We start from the raw sequence: 24,979 nt of genomic DNA, 5'->3' as shown, positions 1-24,979 counted from the left end.
CAACTTATTGACATAAATGATTAGAAAACAAAGGATTTGTTCAAGCTGGGCCCAACGGCTTCTGTCAACACGTATGTTTATTTTTTATCTCGATGTCAACATAAGCATGACAATTTTGGTAGTAATAGTAGACCAAGGGACCATGACTTTGCTTTTTTGTCGAAATAGGTGGCTTGTCGATATAAGTGATGTCGATATAAGTGGGTAGGACTGTATTATATTATATTGCATTATATTAAATTATATTGCATTATATTTTATTACATTATATTATATTATATTATATTATATTATATTATATTATATTAGTCAGCAATAGTCCCTAGATCTCCTAGACTAAGGAAAAATAGTTTGAGACTTACACTATGTCAAACATTTGCAAGAATGACACGTAGGGTACAAGACCATCAGCATCTTGGCCAACATCCTCTTTCAACTGTTCCCATTGCTTTTCTGACATTGGGTAGCCAAGTCGCTTCTCTAAGGCTGTGCGAAATTCGTGTGGGGTGATGACTCCTAGGCTGTACTTGTCACATGACCTGTTGAATATTCAACATGCAATTAAGTATCAGATGTTTTAGCTCAGATAATGTTTATCAGGTAATACGTGATTATAAAAACATTATTTTAACCATCCTTTTAAGCCACTGACTACCTTTGTTCCATATTGTGCAAATTCTTAAACATACTGTAATAAAAATGAAACAATATATTATTATTATTATTATTATTATTATTATTATTATTATTATTATGTTTCTTATAACAATGTTAATAGTATCTATTTAATCTTATTTGTAAACTTCTCAAAACAGTTTCTTTAAATATAACATTATTAGGAAAGTCCATATCATAATAATACTATATAAACTTTGACATGAAGTCAACATGGATTCTGTAATGCGTCTAAAAAAACTGACAATGGGGCATAGCTCAAGCAGAAGAGCAAAAAGAAAATACAGCCTTACTAAAATGCATTTCATGAGAGCCATAAATGTGGACTACCTTAATAGGTGAGGACGCATGGCCTATTTTAGGGACAATATTATTATTAAATAATGCAAGGGGATCTATCACCAAATATTACTTATAAAAAGTATCACCTTATATTAAAGTGCTTTCAAATTTTCAGAATCTTCATATTCCAAATGCATCACAACATAACATACAACTGAACTTGCTACACTGATCACTGCTTTATGAAAGATGCATGTTCATAAAGGAAATATAGTTAAGAATCCACTGTTTACAAAGTTTACATGTACAGAGAGGACACCTGTCAAAAAAAACTAGATTCTCTTAAGTGTCCTTTATAAACAGGTTTCAGTTTACTGCTGTGTATGAGACATTACAGCACTGACAATGAAGTAAACTGAGCAATTTTTTATATCAAAACATGAGAAGTGTTTAACTATAAAATCATGAATTGAACTACAAGATACAGTACAGCTATATAAATTATCGTTTTTTAATTTAGGAACATGATGGTGTTTTAGATGATTAATAATAACTATACAGGTATACATCATTGAGAGCAAATGTACATTGTATGTGTAAAACAGTTATATATGATTTAAAACAATACTAAAAGCCATTATAATTAAATAAAAGAATAGTCTTCTGGTTAAGATAAGGGAAATTGATCAAAGTAAGTGCGGATAGATGTCTGTCACAAAATATATTGCATCTTATCATATTTCTATTACAGTCTTTCTTCAAAAATTTCATATATAAAATGAACAGTTGATTTGAAAATAATATCTGATAATCTGTACTGCTGAATACATTCTGATATTATTTTAGATTTATAAATGATAATTTATTTACCAGTTTTAAGTCGTACTACTAATGCTTATAGAATTTTTTCCATATTGATTTGACATTATTAAAGTTTCAATAACATAACATAGTTTATCATACAATAATGTATTACGTGTTCAAAGAATATATAACTGTGCTGAAATTGTGTATTGTTCAATCAAAGTCATCCAAATGTGAAAGTGTCTTGAACTTCAAAATTTCAAACTGGTAATCAATTTAAAATACACATCCATGTGTAGCTTGGCTTACAGGTTACAAAAAAATGAAATAAACTGACAGGTATTTAATACCACATTAGCACATGCATCACTGCACAGTGCTCAGGCAATTAGAGTATAGTGCCTTGCCCAGGAACAGACCACTTCAAGCAATAGGAGAAGGCATTGGTGAGATTCAAACCTGCAATCCACTGATTGTAATTCCAGCATACTTACCACTAAGTCAATGAGGCAACCTTAATTTAAAAGTTACAAACTTGAGTCAAATCACAGTTAAAAGTAACTAATAGTCTATTTTTTCCAACCTAAATAAATTATTACAAAATGTTAGAGCCCAACATTGTGCAGCGCAATTAGCCTAATTAGCCTAATTATTGGAAGCTCTAAGTAACAATCAACCAGAAATGTTACTCAAAAAATGCATTTAAAGGAAACAGGAGGAATTAATAACACAAACATAATTTGTTGGATTACAAATCTTATTGAATTCAATAACTAGGGATTAAATTCATTAGGACCTAAATAGTATTCCATACAATGTTTTGTGCTGTGCATATTAAAGCTCTGTTGTGTCAATGTACAATGTTTTCTACTGCGAATATTAAAGTTTGTTGTGTCAATTTACAATGTACAATGTTTTCTCATATGGATATTAAAGCTCTGTTGTATGTTTTGTGCCAAGAATATTAAAGTTCTGCTGTGTCAATGTACAATGTTTTGTTCCATGAATATTAATGCTATGTTGTTTCAATGTGCAATGCTTTGTGCTGTGGATATTACAGCTCTATTGTATCAATGTACAATATTTTTCACCATAAGTCATATGTTTATGATTAAATGATACTTTATCTCCCCTACACTGATAGTCATAACAAATCAAAAACTTATGAAAACGCTTTAAAATCCTCTCTTAAAAATAGCTACTAAAAGTGAGGATTTGGTTTGCTTTGGTGTTTTGAAATACAGCACCACAAGTACACAATTTAGTCATGATGCAATAGGAGTAAAAAGCCTTGCACAAAGGAACATCTTAGTAACCAAATCATGCTCAGGTGATTGTAGGATTCAAACCCACACCCTTTTGGTCATGAGTCTGGCACTCTAACCACTAAGCCACTGCGATTCATGCTTCTATTAGATCAGTCTTTGGAAACATGTGTCCCTTTTATAGAGGCTGTATATTAATGTCAAATTTTAAAAAGGGGCATTATAAGAATGCTGTCCTTGGTGAACATGTGTCCCTTCTATGGGCTCATATAGGAATGTGAAGTTAAGACAAAGTGTAGAGGAATTCTGTTTTTTGTGAGCAGGTGTCCTTTTTGAGGGTAGTGTCCATTAACACATGTTTTTAACATAATTACTTTTTTACATTAAAATTTTTAACTTCTTGAATTGCATTATTAATTGTATGACGTCTGAAAAATGGATCTACAGAAATACACCATTTAGAAATGTGAAAATGTACTTGAAAAGTGAGATTATTTTTCAATTTTGAAGATATGAATAAAATCCACCATAATTAAGTTTCTCAAAACTATAAGAACTATCTGAGTTTTTAACAGTATCAGTATGGCTTTAAATCATATTATATGAACCAAAGGCAAATTCACTCATTTGATGCTAACCACATTTCATAATATTTTTTGCTGATAATTTTTACTCATTATTCATTAGTTATCTTTTATGTAATCAAGACTGGATGTAACACATTATGGTTTTACTAATTCTCTTGTCTCAGTTGCCTCTTTTAAGAATGAAGGTCACACACAGAGTGAACTATCTCGGAAAGATACATATTTTGGCAAAACTTTTTAAAAAATACCACATTAAGATAACAACACAAGTATCATATAATTCCCCTTATCCTCAATCATAAGGTCATAACTGCCTGACCCTACAGAAACAATGTTATAACTGTCTGATTCTACAGCAGCAAGGTTTTAGCTCTGTGACTCTATAGAAACAAGGTTTTAGCTGTGTGACTCTACAGAAACAAGGTTTTAGCTGGGTGACTCTATAGAAACAAGGTTTTAGCTGTGTGACTCTATAGAAACAAGGTTTTAGCTGTGTGACTCTATAGAAACAAGGTTTTTAGCTGTGTGACTCTATAGAAACAAGGTTTTAGCTGTGTGACTCTACAGAAACAAGGTTTTAGCTGGGTGACTCTATAGAAACAAGGTTTTAGCTGTGTGACTCTATAGAAACAAGGTTTTAGCTGTGTGACTCTATAGAAACAAGGTTTTTAGCTGTGACTCTATAGAAACAAGGTTTTAGCTGTGTGACTCTATAGAGACAAGGTTTAAGTCATCTGATTGTAAAACAAATTGATAGCTGTCTTACTCTGTAGAAACATTAAGCTGTCTGTGAAGCCATTTCCCATTAACAGAACAGTAAAGAAAGGAGATATAAATTATTTAAAAAATACATTATCTTTCACTGATTCTAACAGATCAAATATATATATATATATATATATATATATATATATATATATATATATATATATATATATATATACACTCTGTGATACAATATTCAATATTGAAGGTGGATATTTGGAGGCATAATCAATTTATCAGTATTTGCCATTCCATTTTGTCTCTTTAATTGATCTATAACAACCAAACAGAGAAGTAGCCTGCAGGCATATGAAGGGATTGGGCAGCGTGAGTAATGACCATATGTATAAAGCCAAAATTATCTAACATGACAAATACACAGAAATAATGAAAATGGATAGGATTATGATGCAATCTTGTAAAAAATATAGGTGTCATATGTATAAGCAAAGTTTTTGTGGAAATAAATGGTGAGACCATGGTTTGCATTGCATCAAGTAATAGCTGGACATTTGAAATGATAGTCAAACTGTATGATCATGTCATAACTTGGGTCAAAACTTGCAGGATTGCAATCCTATTGACAAAACATATAATAATAATAATGACAACAACAACAACAATAATAATAATATAATAATAAATATTTTATTTGCTGAGGGTAACTCACTATAATACAGTATTCTCCCCTGAGGCCCTCAGAATTAACAAACTGTTGCAAAATTAAAATATTCATAATGGCTACAAATATATGATCACAATCACATTGACAGTACATCCTGTGCCAATGTAAATATGATCACCATGACAGTGTATCCCATCACTACATATCTGATTACAATCACAATGACAATACCCAAATGCAACATAATATGATTCAGTGTGACAATACATCCCCTGGTTTCATGTATAATTACAATCACACTGCCAATACCCCCCATGGATTCATGTATGATTAGAATCACACTGCCAATACATAAAATGGCAACAGGTCTGATTAGAATCACACTGCCAATACATACCATGGCTACAGGTATGATTGCAATCACATTGACAATACATCCCATGGCTACAAGTGTGAATACAATCACAATGGCATTACATCCCATGGCTACAGGTATGATTATAACCACACTGACAATACATCCCATGGCTACAAGTGTGATTACAATCACAATGACAATACATCCCATGGTTTCATGTATGATTAGAATCACACCGACAATACATAAAATGGCAACAGGTATGATTAGAATCACACTGCCAGCACATACCAAGGCTACAGGTATGATTACAATCACATTGACAATACATCCCATGGCTACAAGTGTGATTACAATCACACTAACAATACATCCCATGGCTATATGTGCGATACAGTCACATTGACAATACATACCATGACTGCATGTGTGATTCTGGTCTCAATGACTATGAATCCAATGGTTACATATGTGATTAACATTGCATTTGGTATTTGGTATGAGCATTACAACTTCCCAAAGCAGGATTAGTAGTGATTGCAGAGAACGCAGAAATAGGCAAAGTTTATAAACAAAGCAGATAAACAAAAAGCTGTAAATGGTGTGTTGAGTATAACAAACCTGAAAGTGCTGACCAATTTGATGAAATCTCCCTGGAAGTATTCAACAAGCTTTGCTTCAAGTTCGTCAGAAGTGAGGTTATCTTTGGTTGTGCTGTCAGAATGGAATCTGTATGCAAAGTAGACACAGTAAAAAAAAACTGAGGGAAAATGTATGTATATATTCAACTGTATATATATTCTTATAAGTTCAGTCCAACTGCAAACTGCATAATCCTGGATATGCTGTGATTGCATAATGCACCAGCAGATCTGGTTCTATTCAGTTTGTTAGTTATAGTCAATAGAACAAAATGACATAGACCTTAATCTGCCAGTATAATTTGTGAAGACAGATCAGTGTCTAAGATGTTTGTAGTTGGACTCAATTTATAACCTAGTATGTATGGTATAAATGACACATTTTGTGTTATATCATTGTAGAATGAAAAATTTTCTTTAAAGAGAAACAAAAACCAAAAATAAATATTGTACAAAATATTACAGACCATGTAAGGTTGTATTTATCACAGTCCTTTGTTTTTTAAATAAAACCATCAATATTTTGTATCATCCTTAACTTACTGAATCATAAGTGATAAAATCTACTGTATATACTCATCTATAATTTGAGGCCAACTGCAAACAACATAGACTGTGATCTGCCATGGTGTGCTGGCAAGTATAATTGGTACTTCATTAACAACATTCACTGCAATATAATTTTTTAGTTCTGATGGCAAAACTGATGATAGCAAGCATTCATACTGTTAAATCTTCACTCTGTTATGCTTTTTGCAAATGGACATGTTCCCACCCACCCCCTCCAACTGCACCCCACACACCCACTATCAAATATTATTCATCATACTTTACATTCCCAAACTTGTGGTCATCTGCATTTTTAGCTGTACTACAAATCTGCATTTCCTAAGACAAGTGCAAAATATTATCATCTGTATTTGCTGTTAGAACTCTCTATTCCCTTCTTTTTAATAATCCGACTGTCACTGCCACTCCTTTGGATATCATATTTCTTGTTGGGAAAAGGTTAATCTAGTGTGGTCCAATTAACAGTAGGCATTGCACTTTGAATTTCAAGCAGCATGCCTTCATTTAAAGATCTATCTGTGCTTGCCGACAACAAAGTTTTTCTACGCAGAAACATGCATTCTATTTTCAATAACATCATATTCATTTGAATTTAAATACTGTTTTGCTGCCAATTCACTTTGACATCCATGATTTGTGATTTTATTTCCTAAAAATCTGGAATATAAGTGTTCTCTTATAAAATGTGTAAAATCAGCAGAATCCTTTATGGGTATTTCTTTTGCACGGATTCACTTTGCTTACAATCTGTTTCTCTAGTGATATGGCAGGCTCTACTACTATACACTTAGTGAGTGATAGCATCACAATGGGTGATAATTAGAAAATCATGTCTATACTCGAAATAAAATGTAAGGGCAACTTTGTGCTATGCTATTTTGCATAATAATTTTCAATGACTCTGCATACTTACACATGATCTGTGTTTACAGCGATCTTGTTTGTGATGCTATTATCTGACCTTGCTTGGAATTTGGTGAGAAATTCTCTGTAGTTGATCTGCCCTTTAATGGTACGCAGACCACATCTACAAAAACAAAAATGTAAAAGAAATGATTGAAAACATAACACAAATTCCATTTCATTGAACTAGAGAAGACAAAACAACATCTAATCATAATATATTTAATAATAATAATAATAATAATAATAATAATAATAATAATAATAATAATTATTATTATTATTATTATTATTATTATTATTATTAATGTGATCGCTGGAATGAAATAATGCTAATCCTTGACTATTCCAAAAGAAATCAAAGTCTTCCCAACCATGTAGGAGATTTTTAAAAAATATCAACTATTAAAAAGATTCTATAAACTTGCACCTGAAATCTTCTAAAATAGAAGCCAGTCAATGTAATAACGTATAAAAATATTTAACAAAACTTTCCATTTCAATTTCATGAAAATCAATAAACAACCAGTAAATTTGAAACTGTTGTCACTATATGTACATGTGTACATTAATCAGCCACCTTATATGTTGACCCCATTGTTCAAAATTTTCAAAAATGATGATATTGCTATGGCCTATTTATAAGCTGAGATGAATTTTGGTATGAACAAGAATGAGTGGCAGTATTAATATGGCACTCCCTCCTTATATGCCTTTTCATTATAACACTGCTATAAGGTGGCATTTATAATTCATGGATTACATTTCATTATGTAGCAGTAAAATTATATGAATAATGTGCTTCATTATAAGGCAGTCTCACTATAAGGTATTATACCCAATAACTCCCAATGCATGACTGCATATAATACAGTGGAACCTGTCTTGAAAGACCACCCCTTCTGCCAAAACATAATGGTCTCTCATGACAGGTGGTCTCTCATAACAGGTTATAACACTATATAATCTCTAAATCTGTACATAGAGAACCTGATCTCTCAAGACAGGCGGTCACTCATAGCAGTGGTCTCTCAAGACAGGTTTTACTGTAATGAACACTGTATCATGTAATTCATTATAAGGCAGTCTTACTTTAAGGTGGTATTCTCTATGGCTTCCTTGGACATTATTATGAGTACTGTATCATGTAATTCATTATAAGGCAGTCTTACTTTAAGGTGATATTCTTTATGGCTTCTTTGGACAGCATTATGAGTACTGTATCGTGTAATTCATTATAAGGCAGTCTTTAAGGTGATATTCTCTATGGTTTCTTTGGACAGCATTATGAGTATTGTATCATGTAATTTATTATATGGCAGTCTTACTTTAAGGTGATATTCTCTATGGCTTCTTTGGACAGCATTATGAGTACTGTATCATGTAATTCATTATAAGGCAGTCTTACTTTAAGGTGATATTCTTTATGGCTTCTTTGGACAGCATTATGAGTACTGTATCATGTAATTCATTATAAGATAGTCTTACTTTAAGGTGATATTCTTTATGGCTTCTTTGGACAGCATTATGAGTACTGTATCATGTAATTCATTATAAGATAGTCTTACTTTAAGGTGATATTCTCTATGTCTTCTTTGGACAGCATTATGAGTACTGTATCATGTAATTCATTATAAGATAGTCTTATTATAAGGTGATATTCTCTATGGCTTCTTTGGACAGCATTATGAGTATTGTATCATGTAATTTATTATATGGCAGTCTTACTTTAAGGTGATATTCTTTATGGCCTCTTTGGACAGCATTATGAGTACTGTATCATGTAATTCATTATAAGATAGTCTTACTTTAAGGTGATATTCTTTATGGCTTCTTTGGACAGCATTATGAGTACTGTATCATGTAATTCATTATAAGATAGTCTTACTTTAAGGTGATATTCTCTATGGCTTCTTTGGACAGCATTATGAGTACTGTATCATGTAATTCATTATAAGATAGTCTTACTTTAAGGTGATATTCTCTATGGCTTCTTTGGACAGCATTATGAGTACTGTATCATGTAATTCATTATAAGATAGTCTTACTTTAAGGTGATATTCTCTATGGCTTCTTTGGACAGCATTATGAGTACTGTATCATGTAATTCATTATATGGCAGTCTTACTTTAAGGTGATATTCTCTATGGCTTCCTTGGACAGCATTATGAGTACTGTATCATGTAATTCATTATAAGGCAGTCTTCCTTAAGGTGATATTCTCTATGGCTTCCTTGGACAGCATTATGAGTACTGTATCATGTAATTCATTATAAGGCAGCCTTACTTTAAGGTGATATTCTTTATGGCTTCCTTGGACAGCATTATGAGTACTGTATCATGTAATTCATTATAAGGTAGTTTTACTTTAAGGTGATATCCTCTATGGCTTCCTTGGATATTATTATGAGTACTGTATCATGTAATTCATTATAAGGCAGCCTTACTTTAAGGTGATATTCTCTATGGTTTCCTTGGACAGCATTATGAGTACTGTATCATGTAATTCATTATAAGGTAGTTTTACTTTAAGGTGATATTCTCTATGGCTTCCTTGGACATTATTATGAGTACTGTATCATTATAAGACACTCTTACTATAATGCCGTGTACTCCATGGCTCTTATGGACAACATTTTATTGAACAATGAATTTTGTACTTCATTATAAGACAGGCTCATTATAAAGTAGAATACTCTATAACTCGCATGGACAGAATTATGAGGAATAAATTTTGTACTTCATTATAAGACAGGCTCATTATAAAGTTGAATACTCTATAACTCGCATGGACAGAATTATGAGGAATAAATTTTGTACTTCATTATAAGACAGGCTCATTATAAAGTTGAATACTCTATAACTCGCATGGACAGAATTATGAGAAATAAATTTTGTACTTCATTATAAGACAGGCTCATTATAAAGTTGAATACTCTATAATCGCATGGACAGAATTATGAGGAATAAATTTTGTACTTCATTATAAGAGAGGCTCATTATAAAAAGGTGTACTCTATGACTCGCATGGACAGAATTAGGAGGAATGAATTATGTACTTCATAATAAGACAGTCTCACCATAAGGCTTTATATTCTATGGTTTTCATGGACTTCAGTATAATGAGTTCTGTATTTTTCTGATTACTGCTTCATCTCTTCAACCATAATTAACTGAAAGTCAAGATTTGTTCTAATGATTTGTCTCCAAGCTGACAAGCAGATTTAGTTTTCTGAAACACTTTCATCACCAATCACAAACATCAAGCCAGCCACAATTTGTAAGATTTTTCAATACATTTGGTACAAAAATTGACTCTATGTTCAAATAAAGTGGGTAAAATATGGACTTACAGGAGAGTATATACTGTAATTGGTTTTGCTCTCAAAATCCAATGTTTTCTGAACATATAAGCTTATCTACACCTAAAACAGACATATTTAGTTTTCCCCCTATTTCATACTGTCAGAGAAGAATGAGTGATAAAAAATTGTGACTATACAATTAGACTAAACTGTGACTATAGAAGACCACAAATTTAGAATGGATTAAACAGTAAACTGGAATACTCTATCAAATTTATGTCTTTATTAGCACCATGGACTAAGTTTATTGACTTTGATAGGCAAAGATCTACAAGATCAACTCATTATGCCCTGGAGGTTTTTATCGTTTTCACCTGAAATGCGAGTAGGAAACACATTTTGTGGGCTATTTCTGAATACATCCTAATACATCGACTTCCAAGTGATTTCCCATTAACCTAATGCCAAGTTGTCCTAGAAACATCATTTTTTATTGGCTATTTTGCTTGCACATGAGCAGATGGGTAAAAGTTGGAGTTCTTTTTTTTCTTTTTTTTATTATTTTTTTTGCTTAACAGACCCATCATTTTTGTATCGAGACCACTCTTTATTCCAAATGCCCATCTTATCCTACTTTTTGCTTGTTGTTGTTGTTGTTGTTGTTCTGGGGTTTAACGCCATTTTCAGCACAAGAGAGGCCATATATGGCGGCCAGTATAACTGGTGGAGAAAGAACCCTGGAAAACCCAGGAAAGAACCACCGACCCACGAGAAGCTACTGGCAGGCTCTCCCACGTACCCAAGCTAGCCGAGCCTTGGACTCGAACATACGCAGACAGAGGTGAGATGGCAGTGATCTGGAACGGTGAGCGCTTTAGACCACTCGGCCACTCAGGGCCCCTCCTACTTTTTGCAAAGGTTCATCTGTCGGTGTGCAGTTCAGACCTGTCTGCCTTAGATATGAGGCCAAAAAGTCTAAAATCCAGACACAAAATCAGATTTCAACCATGGGCGAATATTGGGTGGAAAACAATCTGGTCCAAAAACTTGGGTTTTTCCCTCTGTATTTTGTAGTGCAGCTAGAACTTCCAGATTATTTGGTATCATTGGTTTCATTGTAGAGCTACATTTGTCTCCCTTTCTATAATACCATCCACTTTAGTGTATCATACATGACCTTGATGCTACAGAGCTCGGCGGTAGGCTACTACCTTCTGCCACATAAATGTGGTGTCAGGGGGTAATGAGTTAAACGGGTCAGATTAAGCAGGTTTTTCAGTACCAAATGGTACCATTTATCATTTGCACTAACCTGTTTAAAAAGTTTTCCAGCTCTGAAACTGATATGACAAAACCAAATTCCTGAAGTACTCTCCTGAAGTCCACTCGTGCTATGTAACTGTCGTTCATGAAGTCAAACAGTTGAAATGCAGTCAACATTGCATTGTAAGATTCCTCAAACTGAAAAAAAGAAAAAAACATAAGGAAGTAAAAATTGCATAATTTTTAGCAACCACAAAATCTGAGTGAATTAGTTAAGAAAACTATATTAATTTATGCTAAAATATGAATTAGTGGATTTCCCAAGAGAAACAACTTTAACATTCACTCAGTTGAATTTCTTTACTGAAGGTACAGAAATTACTTCACCACTGAGGAAATGGAGATGCATTCTTTCCAGTGACACTAACCTTAACTGAAATACACTTAAATTTTTCACTGGATGTTGTATAGAAAATTAAAATCAATCATAAATGTGTAGTTTTCATACTATCAGTCTAAGATAAACAGACAAAAATGTAAAGTGAAACTAACACAGTGCGTAGCAGTTTCTTTTGTTTAAAAAAAGGAGTTTGCAATAATGTATATGAGTGACATATGTAAAACAGCCTTGTTGAGGTTTGCGACACAATAGTTTACATATCTCCAGAGATTGTCTTATATTCGCATCATATGAAAAGAAAAATCATCAATATTTTGCCAATGTAAGTCAGTCAGAACCTTTAATATTGCTTTTTTTATTCTTGTATTTCATTCACTCTGAAAATTTTTAAATAAATATCTGATTACCGAAAATTTCATGTATGTGTATATCAGTAAATATATGTCTGATGTTTCCCTTTATGACTGAAAACTTGTTCACAGTGTTCAAGTTGTCAAAAAAGCTTACTTAAGGTAATTATTGCTTCATTAACTACCATTATCTAAGATGGAACAAACTGAATGTTTCTTTCCTAATCTCTCTATATTATGAAAAAGCAAACAGAAGGAAAGTTGAAATTAATGTACATACAATAAAGAATATATACAAAATTTTTGTTGAACATTTTTTATCAACACTTCTTGCAGTTAATTTCCTCTTCATGTAGTGTTCCAGCTTTACTGACTTACCATGTGTACTCGCTTATTAGTCGAGTCCAGCAGCAAAGTGCACAGACCCAGATCAAACATCCCATAATACACCAGCAGATCTTGGTCTATACAGTTTGACAGGAGTAATCAGAAGAACAAACAACATAGATCATGATCTGCCAGCACATAATATAGATCAGTCTATATTGTTTGTATCTGGACTTGACTGGCTGAATGTATATGATGAAAAAAAAAACAAAGGAATTTTGCATTCAAAGGAAAAACAAGTGCAAAATCTTTTTAACTTCATTCCAAAGCAACTATATATGATTCTGTTGGAGCAGTCTACATGAGAAATCAGAACATGGATGGAAGCTATAGTTCTGTGTGTGCTACAGTTGTTCTGGATCTCTTAACAGATTTTTCTTTCTCAAGAAACATTATTTCAGTATACCTTGTAGTGCAGGCAGTCTATTATATTTTCCAATTTTATAACTGGTTTTAGTTTTTTAGCTTGCTTCATTTTCTTTTCTGCTTCATCAGATCTCTTGTCAGTTGGTTCTTTGCTATCTTGTACAGCTACTACAGCTTTTTCTTCCTTTTCTTTTTTTTCTTCACCCTTCTCTTCAACTTTCTCTTCCTCTTTTGTTTCTTCTTTCTTTTCTTGTGTTTCTTTTATTCCTTTGTTCTCACTCTCTGGTTTCGTCTCAAACACATGTTTTAAGTCACCAGATTCTGAGACCAAACTCTTTTTTAGTTTGTCTGTCTTTTCAATTGTGTGGGCGATGTCTGAATGAGGTCTTTGTCTTCCTCTTTTGTAAGCAGCACCTCGCGGAGTGGCCGAGCCTCGAGGAGTCATATAGTTCACAGCATATGATGCTCTTCCTTCACTGTCTAAACCCATTAGTTTGAAGAAAAAACTTGCCCTGATAGCGCCTGTCCCATCCTTGTCATACCTGTGAAAACAAAAAAACTATGTCACTTTCTGTAATTACACTTTCTTGAATATCAGAGTAATCATACTTTTTTTTTATAAAATAAGTATTTTTTCAAGAATACTTAGACATCGCTTTCGCTTCTATTATCTTTTCACTCTTTGATTAAAATCTTCATAAAAACTAAAATCTGCATTGAAATTTGTTTTAACACTAAAAACTGAGATTAAGTTATGTTCTCGCTTTAGTATGATGTTCTATCACTATATCACCTCTATGTATATCGCTTTACCTTCACTATATCACCTCCATGTATATCGCTTTACCTTCACTATATCACCTCCATGTATATCGCTTTACCTTCACTATATCACCTCCAAGTATATCACTTTACCTTCACTATATCACCTCCAGGTATATCGCTTTACCTTCACTATATCACCTCCAAGTATACCACTTTACCTTCACTATATCACCTCCAAGTATACCACTTTACCTTCACTATATCACCTCCAAGTATACCACTTTACCTTCACTATATCACCTCCAAGTATACCACTTTACCTTCACTATATCACCTCCATGTATATCGCTTTACCTTCACTATATCACCTCCAAGTATATCACTTTACCTTCACTATATCACCTCCAGGTATATCGCTTTACCTTCACTATATCACCTCCAAGTATACCACTTTACCTTCACTATATCACCTCCAAGTATACCACTTTACCTTCACTATATCACCTCCAAGTATATCGCTTTACCTTCACTATATCACCTCCAGGTATACCACTTTACTGTATAAAATTCCTTTATGATACCGAATAAAATGAAAAAATATCCTATAAAATGCACAGTATACTATATTTTATCTGATGATCACACTTGAAGTCACTTGTGTGGCATACTGAATCAGAAGATAAGCTCAAACCTGGAGTCACTTGTGTGGCATACTGTATCTCATCATTAGCTCATACTTAAAGTCCCTTGTGTGGCATACTGTATCTCATCATAAGCTCATACTTGAAGTCCTTTGTGTGGCATACTGTATCTCATCATAAGCTCATACTGATTTTACATGTACAGTATACTGCATTTATCCATTGATAACCCCATGCTAGATCTAGGGTATATGGTATTTATCCAATGATAAGTTCATACCTGATTTTAAATTTAAATTATACTGTATTTATTCTATAATAAGTACATACTTGATGCTAAATATATTGTTTACTGTATTTATCTATTGATAAGCTCATACTTGCTGCTAAATCTAAGGTATAATATATTTATCAGATGATAAGCCCATAGTTGACGCTAAATGTATAGCTGACTGTATTTACCCAATGATAAGCCCACAATTTATGCTAAATGTATGTTATACTGTATTTTCCCAAAGGTAAGCCCATACTTCATGCTAAATCAATGATATATACTTGATGCTAAATCTGTGGTATATACTTGATATTAAATCTATGGTATACTGTATTTACCCAATGATAATCTGTTACAACTCTATATCTTAACTAAGTAACAGAATGAAGCACAACTAACAAGTTTAGCAAAATTAACAAATATTTTATTTGTTTAAGCTACAAAGTGAAAATTTAAATTGCTGATGTACCAATAGTCTTGAAATATGTTAATGCACCTAGTCTTGATGTATCACAATGATATAATCAGTAATGTCTTTGAATGAATTTACAATAATCCAAAAGTAGTGTTTTTGTCCAAAAGTCAAGAAGCAATTTGTAATTCCAATAATAATTTAAATCAATGAATCCTCGAAATTATATTTCAACACAGTAGTAAAAATGATTCCACACATTGAACTTCAAATGGGAATGAATAATTTTGTTTACCTCATTCTGTATTAATTTCACCTGACACAATAAAATTGCCAGGATGTGGGTCACAAGTTTACTTCTTGAACATTCTTAGTTTGTAAATAAGGCTAGAACTTGAACTAAAATATCAGTAAACAACTTATTTATAACTTACAGACATGACAAAAATCAGGTACTCATACAACTCTATCCTCAGTCAGGGACAAATGACAAGCACAAAACATAAATTAAATACACATAACACATTCCATACCTGATGCAAAATGTTCAGTATATTGCATTTATCTGATGACAATCCCATACTTGATGCTAATTCTACCATCACTTTTTTAAAAAACTGGTTAAAAATGTTTTCTGGATATTTTTATCTCAACAGAAATCCAACTTTTAAACTAATTTTTAGGCTCGCCACTTGGTCTTAGCATGAAAATAAATACTATAGGGTGATAACAACCAATGACAATATTGTTTAATCTCTTTAGATACCCCGTAGCTTTTGCAGTTGTACTTGTTTGTGCAACTAGTCATACACTCAGCCTTGGAGGAGCACATTCCAGTGTAAGGTGGACTCATTTATAACACATGTCACTGCCTTGTTGGAGCATATCTCAGTATAAGGTGGACTCATTTATAACACATGTCACTGCCTTGTTGAAGCATATTTCAATATAAGGTGGACTCATTTATAACACATGTCATAGCCTTGTTGGGGCATGTCAGTATAAGGTATACTCATTTATAACACGTCACTGCCTTGTTTGAGCATATCTCAATATAAGGTGGACTCATTTATAACACATGTCACTGCCTTGTTGGAGTATGTCAGTGTAAAGTAGACTCATTTATAACACATGTCACTGCCTTGTTTGAGCATATCTCAGTATAAGGTGGACTCATTTATAACACATGTCACTGCTGTGTTGAAGCATATCTCAATATAAGGTGGACTCATTTATAACACAGGTCACAGCCTTGTTGAAGCATGAACCAAAATAAAATGGACTCATTTATAACACTGGTCCCATCTTTGGTTACACATGAATCAGTATAGGGTAGACTCATCTGTAACATAGGTCAAGGTTTTATTGGAACATATATCACGATAAGATGAACTCAATAACAGAGGTCACATCCTTGTTGGAGCATACCCCAATATAAAATCTCATTTATAACAGCTGTCACAGCCTTGCTGGAGAATATATTGTGTAAGGCGAACATATGTCACTATAAGGTAGATTCAATAACACTGGTCCAATCCTTATTGTAGCTTATTTCAGTATAATGTGGACTCATTTATAGCAGAGGTCAGCCATTTTGGACCACATGTCAGTATACTGGTAATTTGGACTCATTTATAACACTTGTCACAACCTAACTGGAGCATATATCAGTACAATTTGGACTCATTTATAACACCATTCACAGCCTATGTTAGAGCATGGTATAGTATAAGATGAACTCATTTATAACACAGGTCATAATTATGGCTCCCATCAAATATGTCATAATGAGAGAACATGGTACTGTATTTCACTGTGAGTTATGGCCATGTGACCAGTAATAAGAGAGTTTTCCCTGCAACAGGACATACAGTACTGATATCATTTTGCTTTAAAGTTAGTCTTGTACCTTTGCCAGTCTTTCAAAGTCTACATGCATAAAAATGCTGTATCTTTGCTACAGTCTTTAAAAGTCTGCACCATGCATATAAATCTGTGCATTTGCTAGAGTTTTCTAAATCTACATCATGCATGAAAATCTGTATTTTAGCCAGTCTTTCAAAGCCTTTATCCATGATGAAAATCTTTACTGTTTCCAGAGTCTTTCTGTGTGAATATCATGCATAAAAATCTGTACCTCTGCCTGAATCTTTCAAAATCTACATCATGCATAAAAATCTATACCTTTGCCCAAGTCTTTCAAAATCTACATCATGCATAAACATGCTGTACCTCTGCCTGAATCTTTCAAAATCTACATCATGCATAAAAATCTATACCTTTGCCCAAGTCTTTCAAAATCTACATCATGCATAAACATGCTGTACCTCTGCCTGAATCTTTCAAAATCTACATCATGCATAAAAATCTATACCTTTGCCCAAGTCTTTCAAAATCTACATCATGCATAAACATGCTGTACCTCTGCCTGAATCTTTCAAAATCTACATTATGCATAGAAATCTTTATCTTTGCCTTAGTCTTTCAAACTTTACACAGACATTCATAAAAATCTGTACCTTTGCCCAAGTCTTTCAAACCCTACATCATGCATACAAATCTGTTCTTTTGCCTGCCTGGTCTTTCAAATGTACATCATGCATACAAATCTGTACCTTTGCCAGAGCCTTTCAAATCTACATCATGCATGAAAATGATAGAACTTTGACATCTTTCAAAATCTACATCAATCATTAAAATTTGTACCTTTGCCAGAGTCTCTGAAAGTCTATCATGCGTAAAAAAAATATGCACCTTTGCCATTCTTTGAAAGTCTATCATGCATAAAAATCTGCACCTTTTCCAGAATTTTTCAAAGTTTACATCACGCATAAAATTTGGTAACTTTGCCAGTCTTTCAAAGACTACATCAGGCAGACAAATCTGTACCTTTTCCAGAATTTTTCAAAGTCTACATCATACATAAAAATGCTATACCATTGCCAGAGACTTTCAAAATCTATATCATGCATAAAGATCTGTACCTTTGCCATTTGCCAGTCTTTCAAAGTCTTCATTATGCATAAAAATGATGTACCTTTGCCAGAGTCTTTCAAAGTCTATGTCATGCATGAAAATGCCCAACTGAGCATATGCTTCTCGCAGCTGTGGTGGAAGAATCATGCCATTGGGATCAAAACATGACTCAGGAAAAATTTTCTTGGCATCAAATTTCCTGGAAAGAAATAAACATTTATTGACATTGCATTTAAAATTATACATTTTTACCAAACCTTTGTAACATTGATTTAAACTGGTTACCAAACCTCTCTGTAATAAGCATTTAGACTGGTTACCAAACCTTTTTGTAACAAGCATTTAGACTGGTTAAAATTGCATCATTTGATGCAAACAAAAACTAGAATCTATTCTTGCATGTTTTGCCAATATGTGTAAACAATGGTTTCAGTATAGGTCTATCATTTTTTTTCTTGAGATTTGTTATTATTTTTATAACTATTTGTAATTAAATTGAACCTCATATTTTAGATGATTCATGAAGTAATGAAACCTGAAAATAGATTACACATTTCGCTTGACTGCAGCCATTCATAATACAATATGTAATACATTTTTAATCTTCATGACTTCATGAATCCAGTAAATGATAAAAAGTTCAATGCTTAAATATGTAAATAATGAATCAAATCAATATTGTAATTTATATTTACTGCACTTTAACTTAAAAATACAATGTTTCCCCACAAATCACTGTCCAGGGGAACCATGAAAGTATATCATGATATAAGAAAGGCCGCCTTCTACTGAGAACAATTAAGTAACTGAAGACTATTATATGAAAATGGTGACCATTTAATGAAACTAGGGACAATTATATGATCAATGGGTAACACTTTAAGAAGACTACAATTCAGCCAGTATAGTGTGATACATGATATATCTAAGTTACACCAGAGACTATGCTGCACTGAGTTACATGGTGGTGAAGGACTACTATGATCATATCCATCGAGTATGACTTGGATACAAATAATGATATAATTTTCTCTAATACAGTATAAAGAACTGTATAAAGAACTCTTAATGAACCATAAAAGGTTGTCCTTTGCAGATAGGTATCATTTATATAGAGGTTAAATTTGTGAGGAAATGTAGGGAAATGATTCATAAACACTGTCCTTCATAAATATGAGCAGGTGTCGTTTGCAACAAGGCATTGGGTAAAGTAGGTTTTGCTGTCATTAAATAGGCACAAATCCATGTAAAATATGGTGATTAAGAAAGTACAAATCCATGTGACATGGAGTCATTAAATAAGCACAAATCCATGTAAAATGGGGTCATTCAGATGGATATAGAATGGAAACAAAGATCAGATAACAATGATAAAATTAAAATACTAAATGTTAAAATAATGTAATGGATCTTGTTATCCAGGCAATTATTTCAATGACATCTTACGACCTTCTCTTCAACTTGCTGACAATTTTATATAGAAAAGTAATTGCATATCTCAATCCATACATTTTTATTATGAATTTTTGCTTTTCTTGAACTGTAACATATGAACTTGAATTTGAAAGAATCAATATACACCTCTTTAATTTGTAGACGCTAAAGATACCAGTATATCTTGAATACAAATGCTCTTTCATCATACTAAAAATGTTTTATTTTTAATATAGATTTGTGAAACACCCAGACGAGAACAGCCTTTAAAAGAAAGAGAAAAAAAAGGAGTCTTTCAAAGATTATAAAAATTGTGTCATTAAATAATATTTTTTAAACCTTCAAACAGTAAAGAAGCAAATAAATAACAAAACTTTTACCTTGATCTGCACTTTGCTCGAAATATTGCATCCGAAAAAGGTCCAGACGTGTAGGGATCATGTGTCATGATATCAAAACTTCTTAACAACTCCTCTGGATGCTTTCTTTTGTTCATCTCATCCATGGCTATTTGTGCCACAGAGCTCACCCATTCTCTTCTCACAGTCTGGAAAAGAGTAGAATATTGTTATGAAGTACAGTGATTATCTTGATTACAGTGTGCACAGGTTATTATGGGAGTGTTTTCATTTTTGACCTGCATCTTTTGCACCTATAGTGAGTATTTTACATCTGAATACAGTATATACTTGCTTATGAGTCCAATTCCAAACTTCATAGACCCAGATCTGATGTTACATAATATGCTAGCAGATTTGGGTCTGTGTAGTTTATTAGGAGTCATCTCTAGATTAAACAACATAATCGCTGATCTGCAGGTGCATTATATAATGGCAGATCAAGGTCTATGTTGTTTGCAGTTTGACGTGACCTATAAATGAGTACATATGGTAATTAATTTGTATGAAATACATGCACTGTGCTGTAAAATCACAATTTTAGGAGTACACAATTTTGTGCATTTTTTGGTTGCTACGAACCAAGATTTTAATGAGTTATAACCCAATGAACAATGATCTTTCATTGGAAACAAAGTTTTTTGTTTTGCAAAACATATAAATTATAAGTATCATAAAGTTCTTTGGAAGTACCAGTAAGCAAAATCAATTAGCTAACAGTTTAGTAACAAAAATAATAAAAATACATGTACTTCAATGTGACCATGAGGTTTTAAAAACATTTATTCAAAAATATCATCCCAAATCAACAAAATTCCATCATGTCAAATATCTTAATTTTGATTCCTGCAAAATCAAATTTTTAAAAATAAATTTAGTGTATCTTCTCTCAAAATACTTTATTTTACAAGCAATTTAGTATTATCAACATATATAACATCACAATCAATATATATTGTATATACTCGCTTGTAAGTCAAGTCCACCTGCAAATTGCACAGACACATTTAAACAATATATCTGAGAAATAATTCTGCTGGCCAGTTTTCTTTACGCAGGAGTGAAATTTTTGTCCAGATTTTAGACTTTTTCTCATTAGATCTAAAGCAGATATGACCAAATTTATCAGATGAACCTTCGTAAATCTTGTAATAATACTAGAATTGTTGCCCTTGAAACTGAGTGTGAATAATCAGCTGATGGACTTGGACATCCCACAAATATTTAAATGGAAGAATAGCAAAAGGCATATCTATATGACTAGTTTAATATATGTTCTAAAATACAAATAAATCTCTTTAACAGCTTTGGAGCTGTTGCTGAATCAAAAGTATTAATGATATGTGGCTGGCTAAATAATCAGGTGAAAACATTAAAAATATTGAAACTAAAGAATTATGTTTAGCAGAAGCACATCTATGCTTCTGTAAAAGTCTAACATATACGCAGATGGTTTCATAGAGATAAAATAATTTAGCATTTTGCCCTAGATAACACAAAAGTGTGGATAATAGATGAATGGGCTCAAGTTGAAAACAACAAAAAAATATTGAATTGAAGAATTGTAAATAGCAAAAAGCACATGTGAAATACTAGTCGTCTGATATGTGTAACAAACTTTATAAAGACACCTTTAACTGAAATACTAGTCTAATATGTGAAACAAAATTCATAGATACACCTGGAACTGTTTGAGAGGTATTCTCTGGAAACAAAAACATTTATTGACAAACAAATATACATATTGATATAAATAGTGAAGTGACTTTTAATTATCTGATGTCCTTGTTTTGTGCTTTTAGAAGGGACATATGATTGCTAGCTTGAAAATTCAGTACTCAACCAGTTGGCCTTCATAACTCTGCACAATTTGTCCCAAGTAAAAACGTGTAGTTGTCTCCCTTTGTATATCACTGAAACAAAATGCATTCTTATTCTATGTGTACAGTCAGACTGTGTAAACAGGGCTTGCAGATTCCAAACAGGAAGGGTCCACTTTATGTAGACTAGATGTGGAAGAATGTATTCAGCAACAAACACTAGAATATTGTACAATAATCAAACATTATAGGTAAATTCTGGTAATTAAGTCTCAGTTGGTACATTTCATAAATACCACTAAGGCAGTAAATTTTATTAATGACTGGACAGTTTTAAATCCAATTTCCATTTTCAAATAATCACAATGTGGATGTGGGGGTAGAGTTTTGGAGTTTATAATATCTAATTGTTTGTTGACAAATTGAAATGTCCTTGTGTGATCTATCTGGTGTGCAAATAGTCTGAGAGTCCACAATACTGAGTGATTGATTCTGGCTGTTTAATTATCATGCATTAGCTGAGGACATTTCTGGACATGCCAACTCAATGAAAACAATGTTCTATGACCAGTGAGCTTTGTAGTATCTAGTTGTGTTTAGTAATTTCAAAGTTGTGCAAATTCTAAATTCAGAGAAAGTGTTGTGTCTTGTAAAACTGACAAGGAAATTAGAGGCATTCGGGACCAGTGCGATGTAAGCAAAGAAATAAAAAAATTAGAGCCAGTGACAATTTTCTGTCCATGACTAAGCTAATTAGTGGTGATGGATGAAGGACAGATGCGGCATTCTGGGTACCAAGACTCAAGTAAAATCCTGACCAATCTGATTTTAATATTAGAAGGAGCCTAATTTTGAGTCAGTTATTGACCAGTTTAGTTGCTTGACCAGAAAGGTAACAAATATGGACATTAAGAAAGGACAACACTGTTTCTCATAGGAAAAATAGTAATATACGATATCCACTAAGTAATGGTAGTAGCATTCACAATGTAATGTGATTGGTTGGTATACTGTAGAATAAATTAAATCAAAGTAGTTGGTAACATCCAGAATAAATTTAAGTACCTGGTAAGATCCAGAATAAATCAGAGTAGTGAGTAAGATCCAGAATAAATCAGAGTAGTGAGTAAGATCCAGAATAAATCTAAGTAGCTGGTAAGATCCAGAATAAATCAGAGTAGTAAGATCCAGAATAAATCAGAGTAGTGGGTAAGATCCAGAATAAATCAGAGTAGTGGGTAAGACCCATAATAAACGAGAGTAGTGGGTAAGATACAGAATAAATCAGAGTAGATGGTAAGATACAGAATAAATAAGAGTAGTGGGCAAGATCCAGAATAAATCAAAGTAGTTGGTAACATCCAGAATAAATCAGAGTAGTGGGTCACATCCAGAAAAAATCAAAGTAGTAGGTATCATCTGGAGTGATGTGTTTAAAAAAAACTATAATGAAAGTGAACACAGGACAGTAAGAGTTCAAGAACTATAGTAAACATCAAAGATGTAAGGAACTGCTAAGAAGGTTCAAATGTAAATCTAGTTATTGAATATAAAAGACACTGTGTGGAGTCACGTTTAAAATCCACCAGTCCTTAATATTAGCTGAGCATCATCATAGTAAACACCTTTTGGTCACTGTTCCTTGCAGAAACAATTTTCTTCTGATGTGAGTGTAGCTTCTAAAAAATGGGCTGTTTGTGCAAGAGGGCTGTTATTTTGGCATCACGTGCCTAACTTGTTATGAAATAGTCTAATCCTTGTATCTGCAATCTTTGTTGACTTGTCTGATTTCTCTCAATGACTGAGATCATGAGATCACATGATATTAGACCTAATGTTTAATAATTATGATGCATGTACCAAGTTTATGCTTGGAGTTGATGCTGACCATATCATAGTGATAAACTTGACTAGTTTCAACAAGTCATTTATCAACTGAACAGTCAAGATGCAAACTGAATACAGTAAGCCAGATGGATAGAAATGGAAGGTTGTTCTGCTCCACCCTCTACCGTCAGTGCCCTCCCCTTTATTCTCAGTACCCTTCTAGACATCACCTGTACCCTAAAAGAGAACTCCCTCTACCAGTCTTTAAAAAAAAAACTAAAATTCCTTTTAATATCTGTGCTGTTTTTTTTATTTATTCCACTCATGCTTCTGTTCATTTAATATAGGATAAACTTTTATAAATTTGATTTTGTTTGTTTCTACTTCCAGAAAGATTAAATTATAGATTTTGTTACTAACATCAAGCGTTTAACTTTTAAAAAATGACCATGGTTGCAAAAATGCTTATAGTTTCTAGAAAAATGACCCTCTAGCTACAGGTGTCCCTTTTCACCTCCCATCTTCAACACATTCTAAGTTAGGACACTGAAATGTATCAATAATACTTTATGGCAATTACCTTATAAATATCATAGTCAATGAATATGAACCTCATTGGTGTTAAATATGAACCTCATGGGCACTAAATATGAACCACCCTCATTGACACTGAAACTGAATATGAACCTCACTTGCATTGAATATGAACCAACCTCACTGCAACTGAATATAAACCTCATTCCTCAGTGGCAGTGATTCAAACTGAGATTAGAAAGGCAAGTTGTGAAAACTTTTAGAGGTCTGATTATGTCATTATCAAAACTTTTCAAATGATTGTTATTGCAGCCAATGTCTACTAAGAAACAATAATACAAAGTGTATACAC

At 32.8% G+C, this 24,979-nt stretch overlaps 1 protein-coding gene across 6 annotated transcripts in view; it reads right to left on the bottom strand.

Moving 5' to 3' along the window:
* Positions 1-24,979, bottom strand: part of LOC149773039 (EF-hand calcium-binding domain-containing protein 6-like) — a 92,992-nt gene that overhangs the window by 37,766 nt on the left and 30,247 nt on the right. For all 6 annotated transcript variants that reach the window (XM_089946900.1, XM_089946899.1, XM_089946901.1 and 3 more), the window contains 7 exons: positions 20,429-20,595; positions 18,676-18,813; positions 13,587-14,088; positions 12,093-12,241; positions 7,486-7,599; positions 5,983-6,090; positions 363-539 (listed from right to left, as the gene is read on the bottom strand). In XM_089946900.1, the coding sequence (XP_089803026.1) occupies positions 363-539; positions 5,983-6,090; positions 7,486-7,599; positions 12,093-12,241; positions 13,587-14,088; positions 18,676-18,813; positions 20,429-20,595 (1,355 nt within the window). The remainder of the gene's footprint in view (positions 1-362; positions 540-5,982; positions 6,091-7,485; positions 7,600-12,092; positions 12,242-13,586; positions 14,089-18,675; positions 18,814-20,428; positions 20,596-24,979) is intronic.

Source organism: Sinohyriopsis cumingii, unplaced genomic scaffold, assembly GCF_028554795.1.
Source record: "Sinohyriopsis cumingii isolate HCF-2022 unplaced genomic scaffold, ASM2855479v2 utg000913l, whole genome shotgun sequence".
Lineage (NCBI taxonomy): Eukaryota > Metazoa > Mollusca > Bivalvia > Unionida > Unionidae > Sinohyriopsis > Sinohyriopsis cumingii.
Note: the sequence above shows the minus strand (reverse complement) of the source record. Positions and strands in the feature narration are given on the sequence as shown.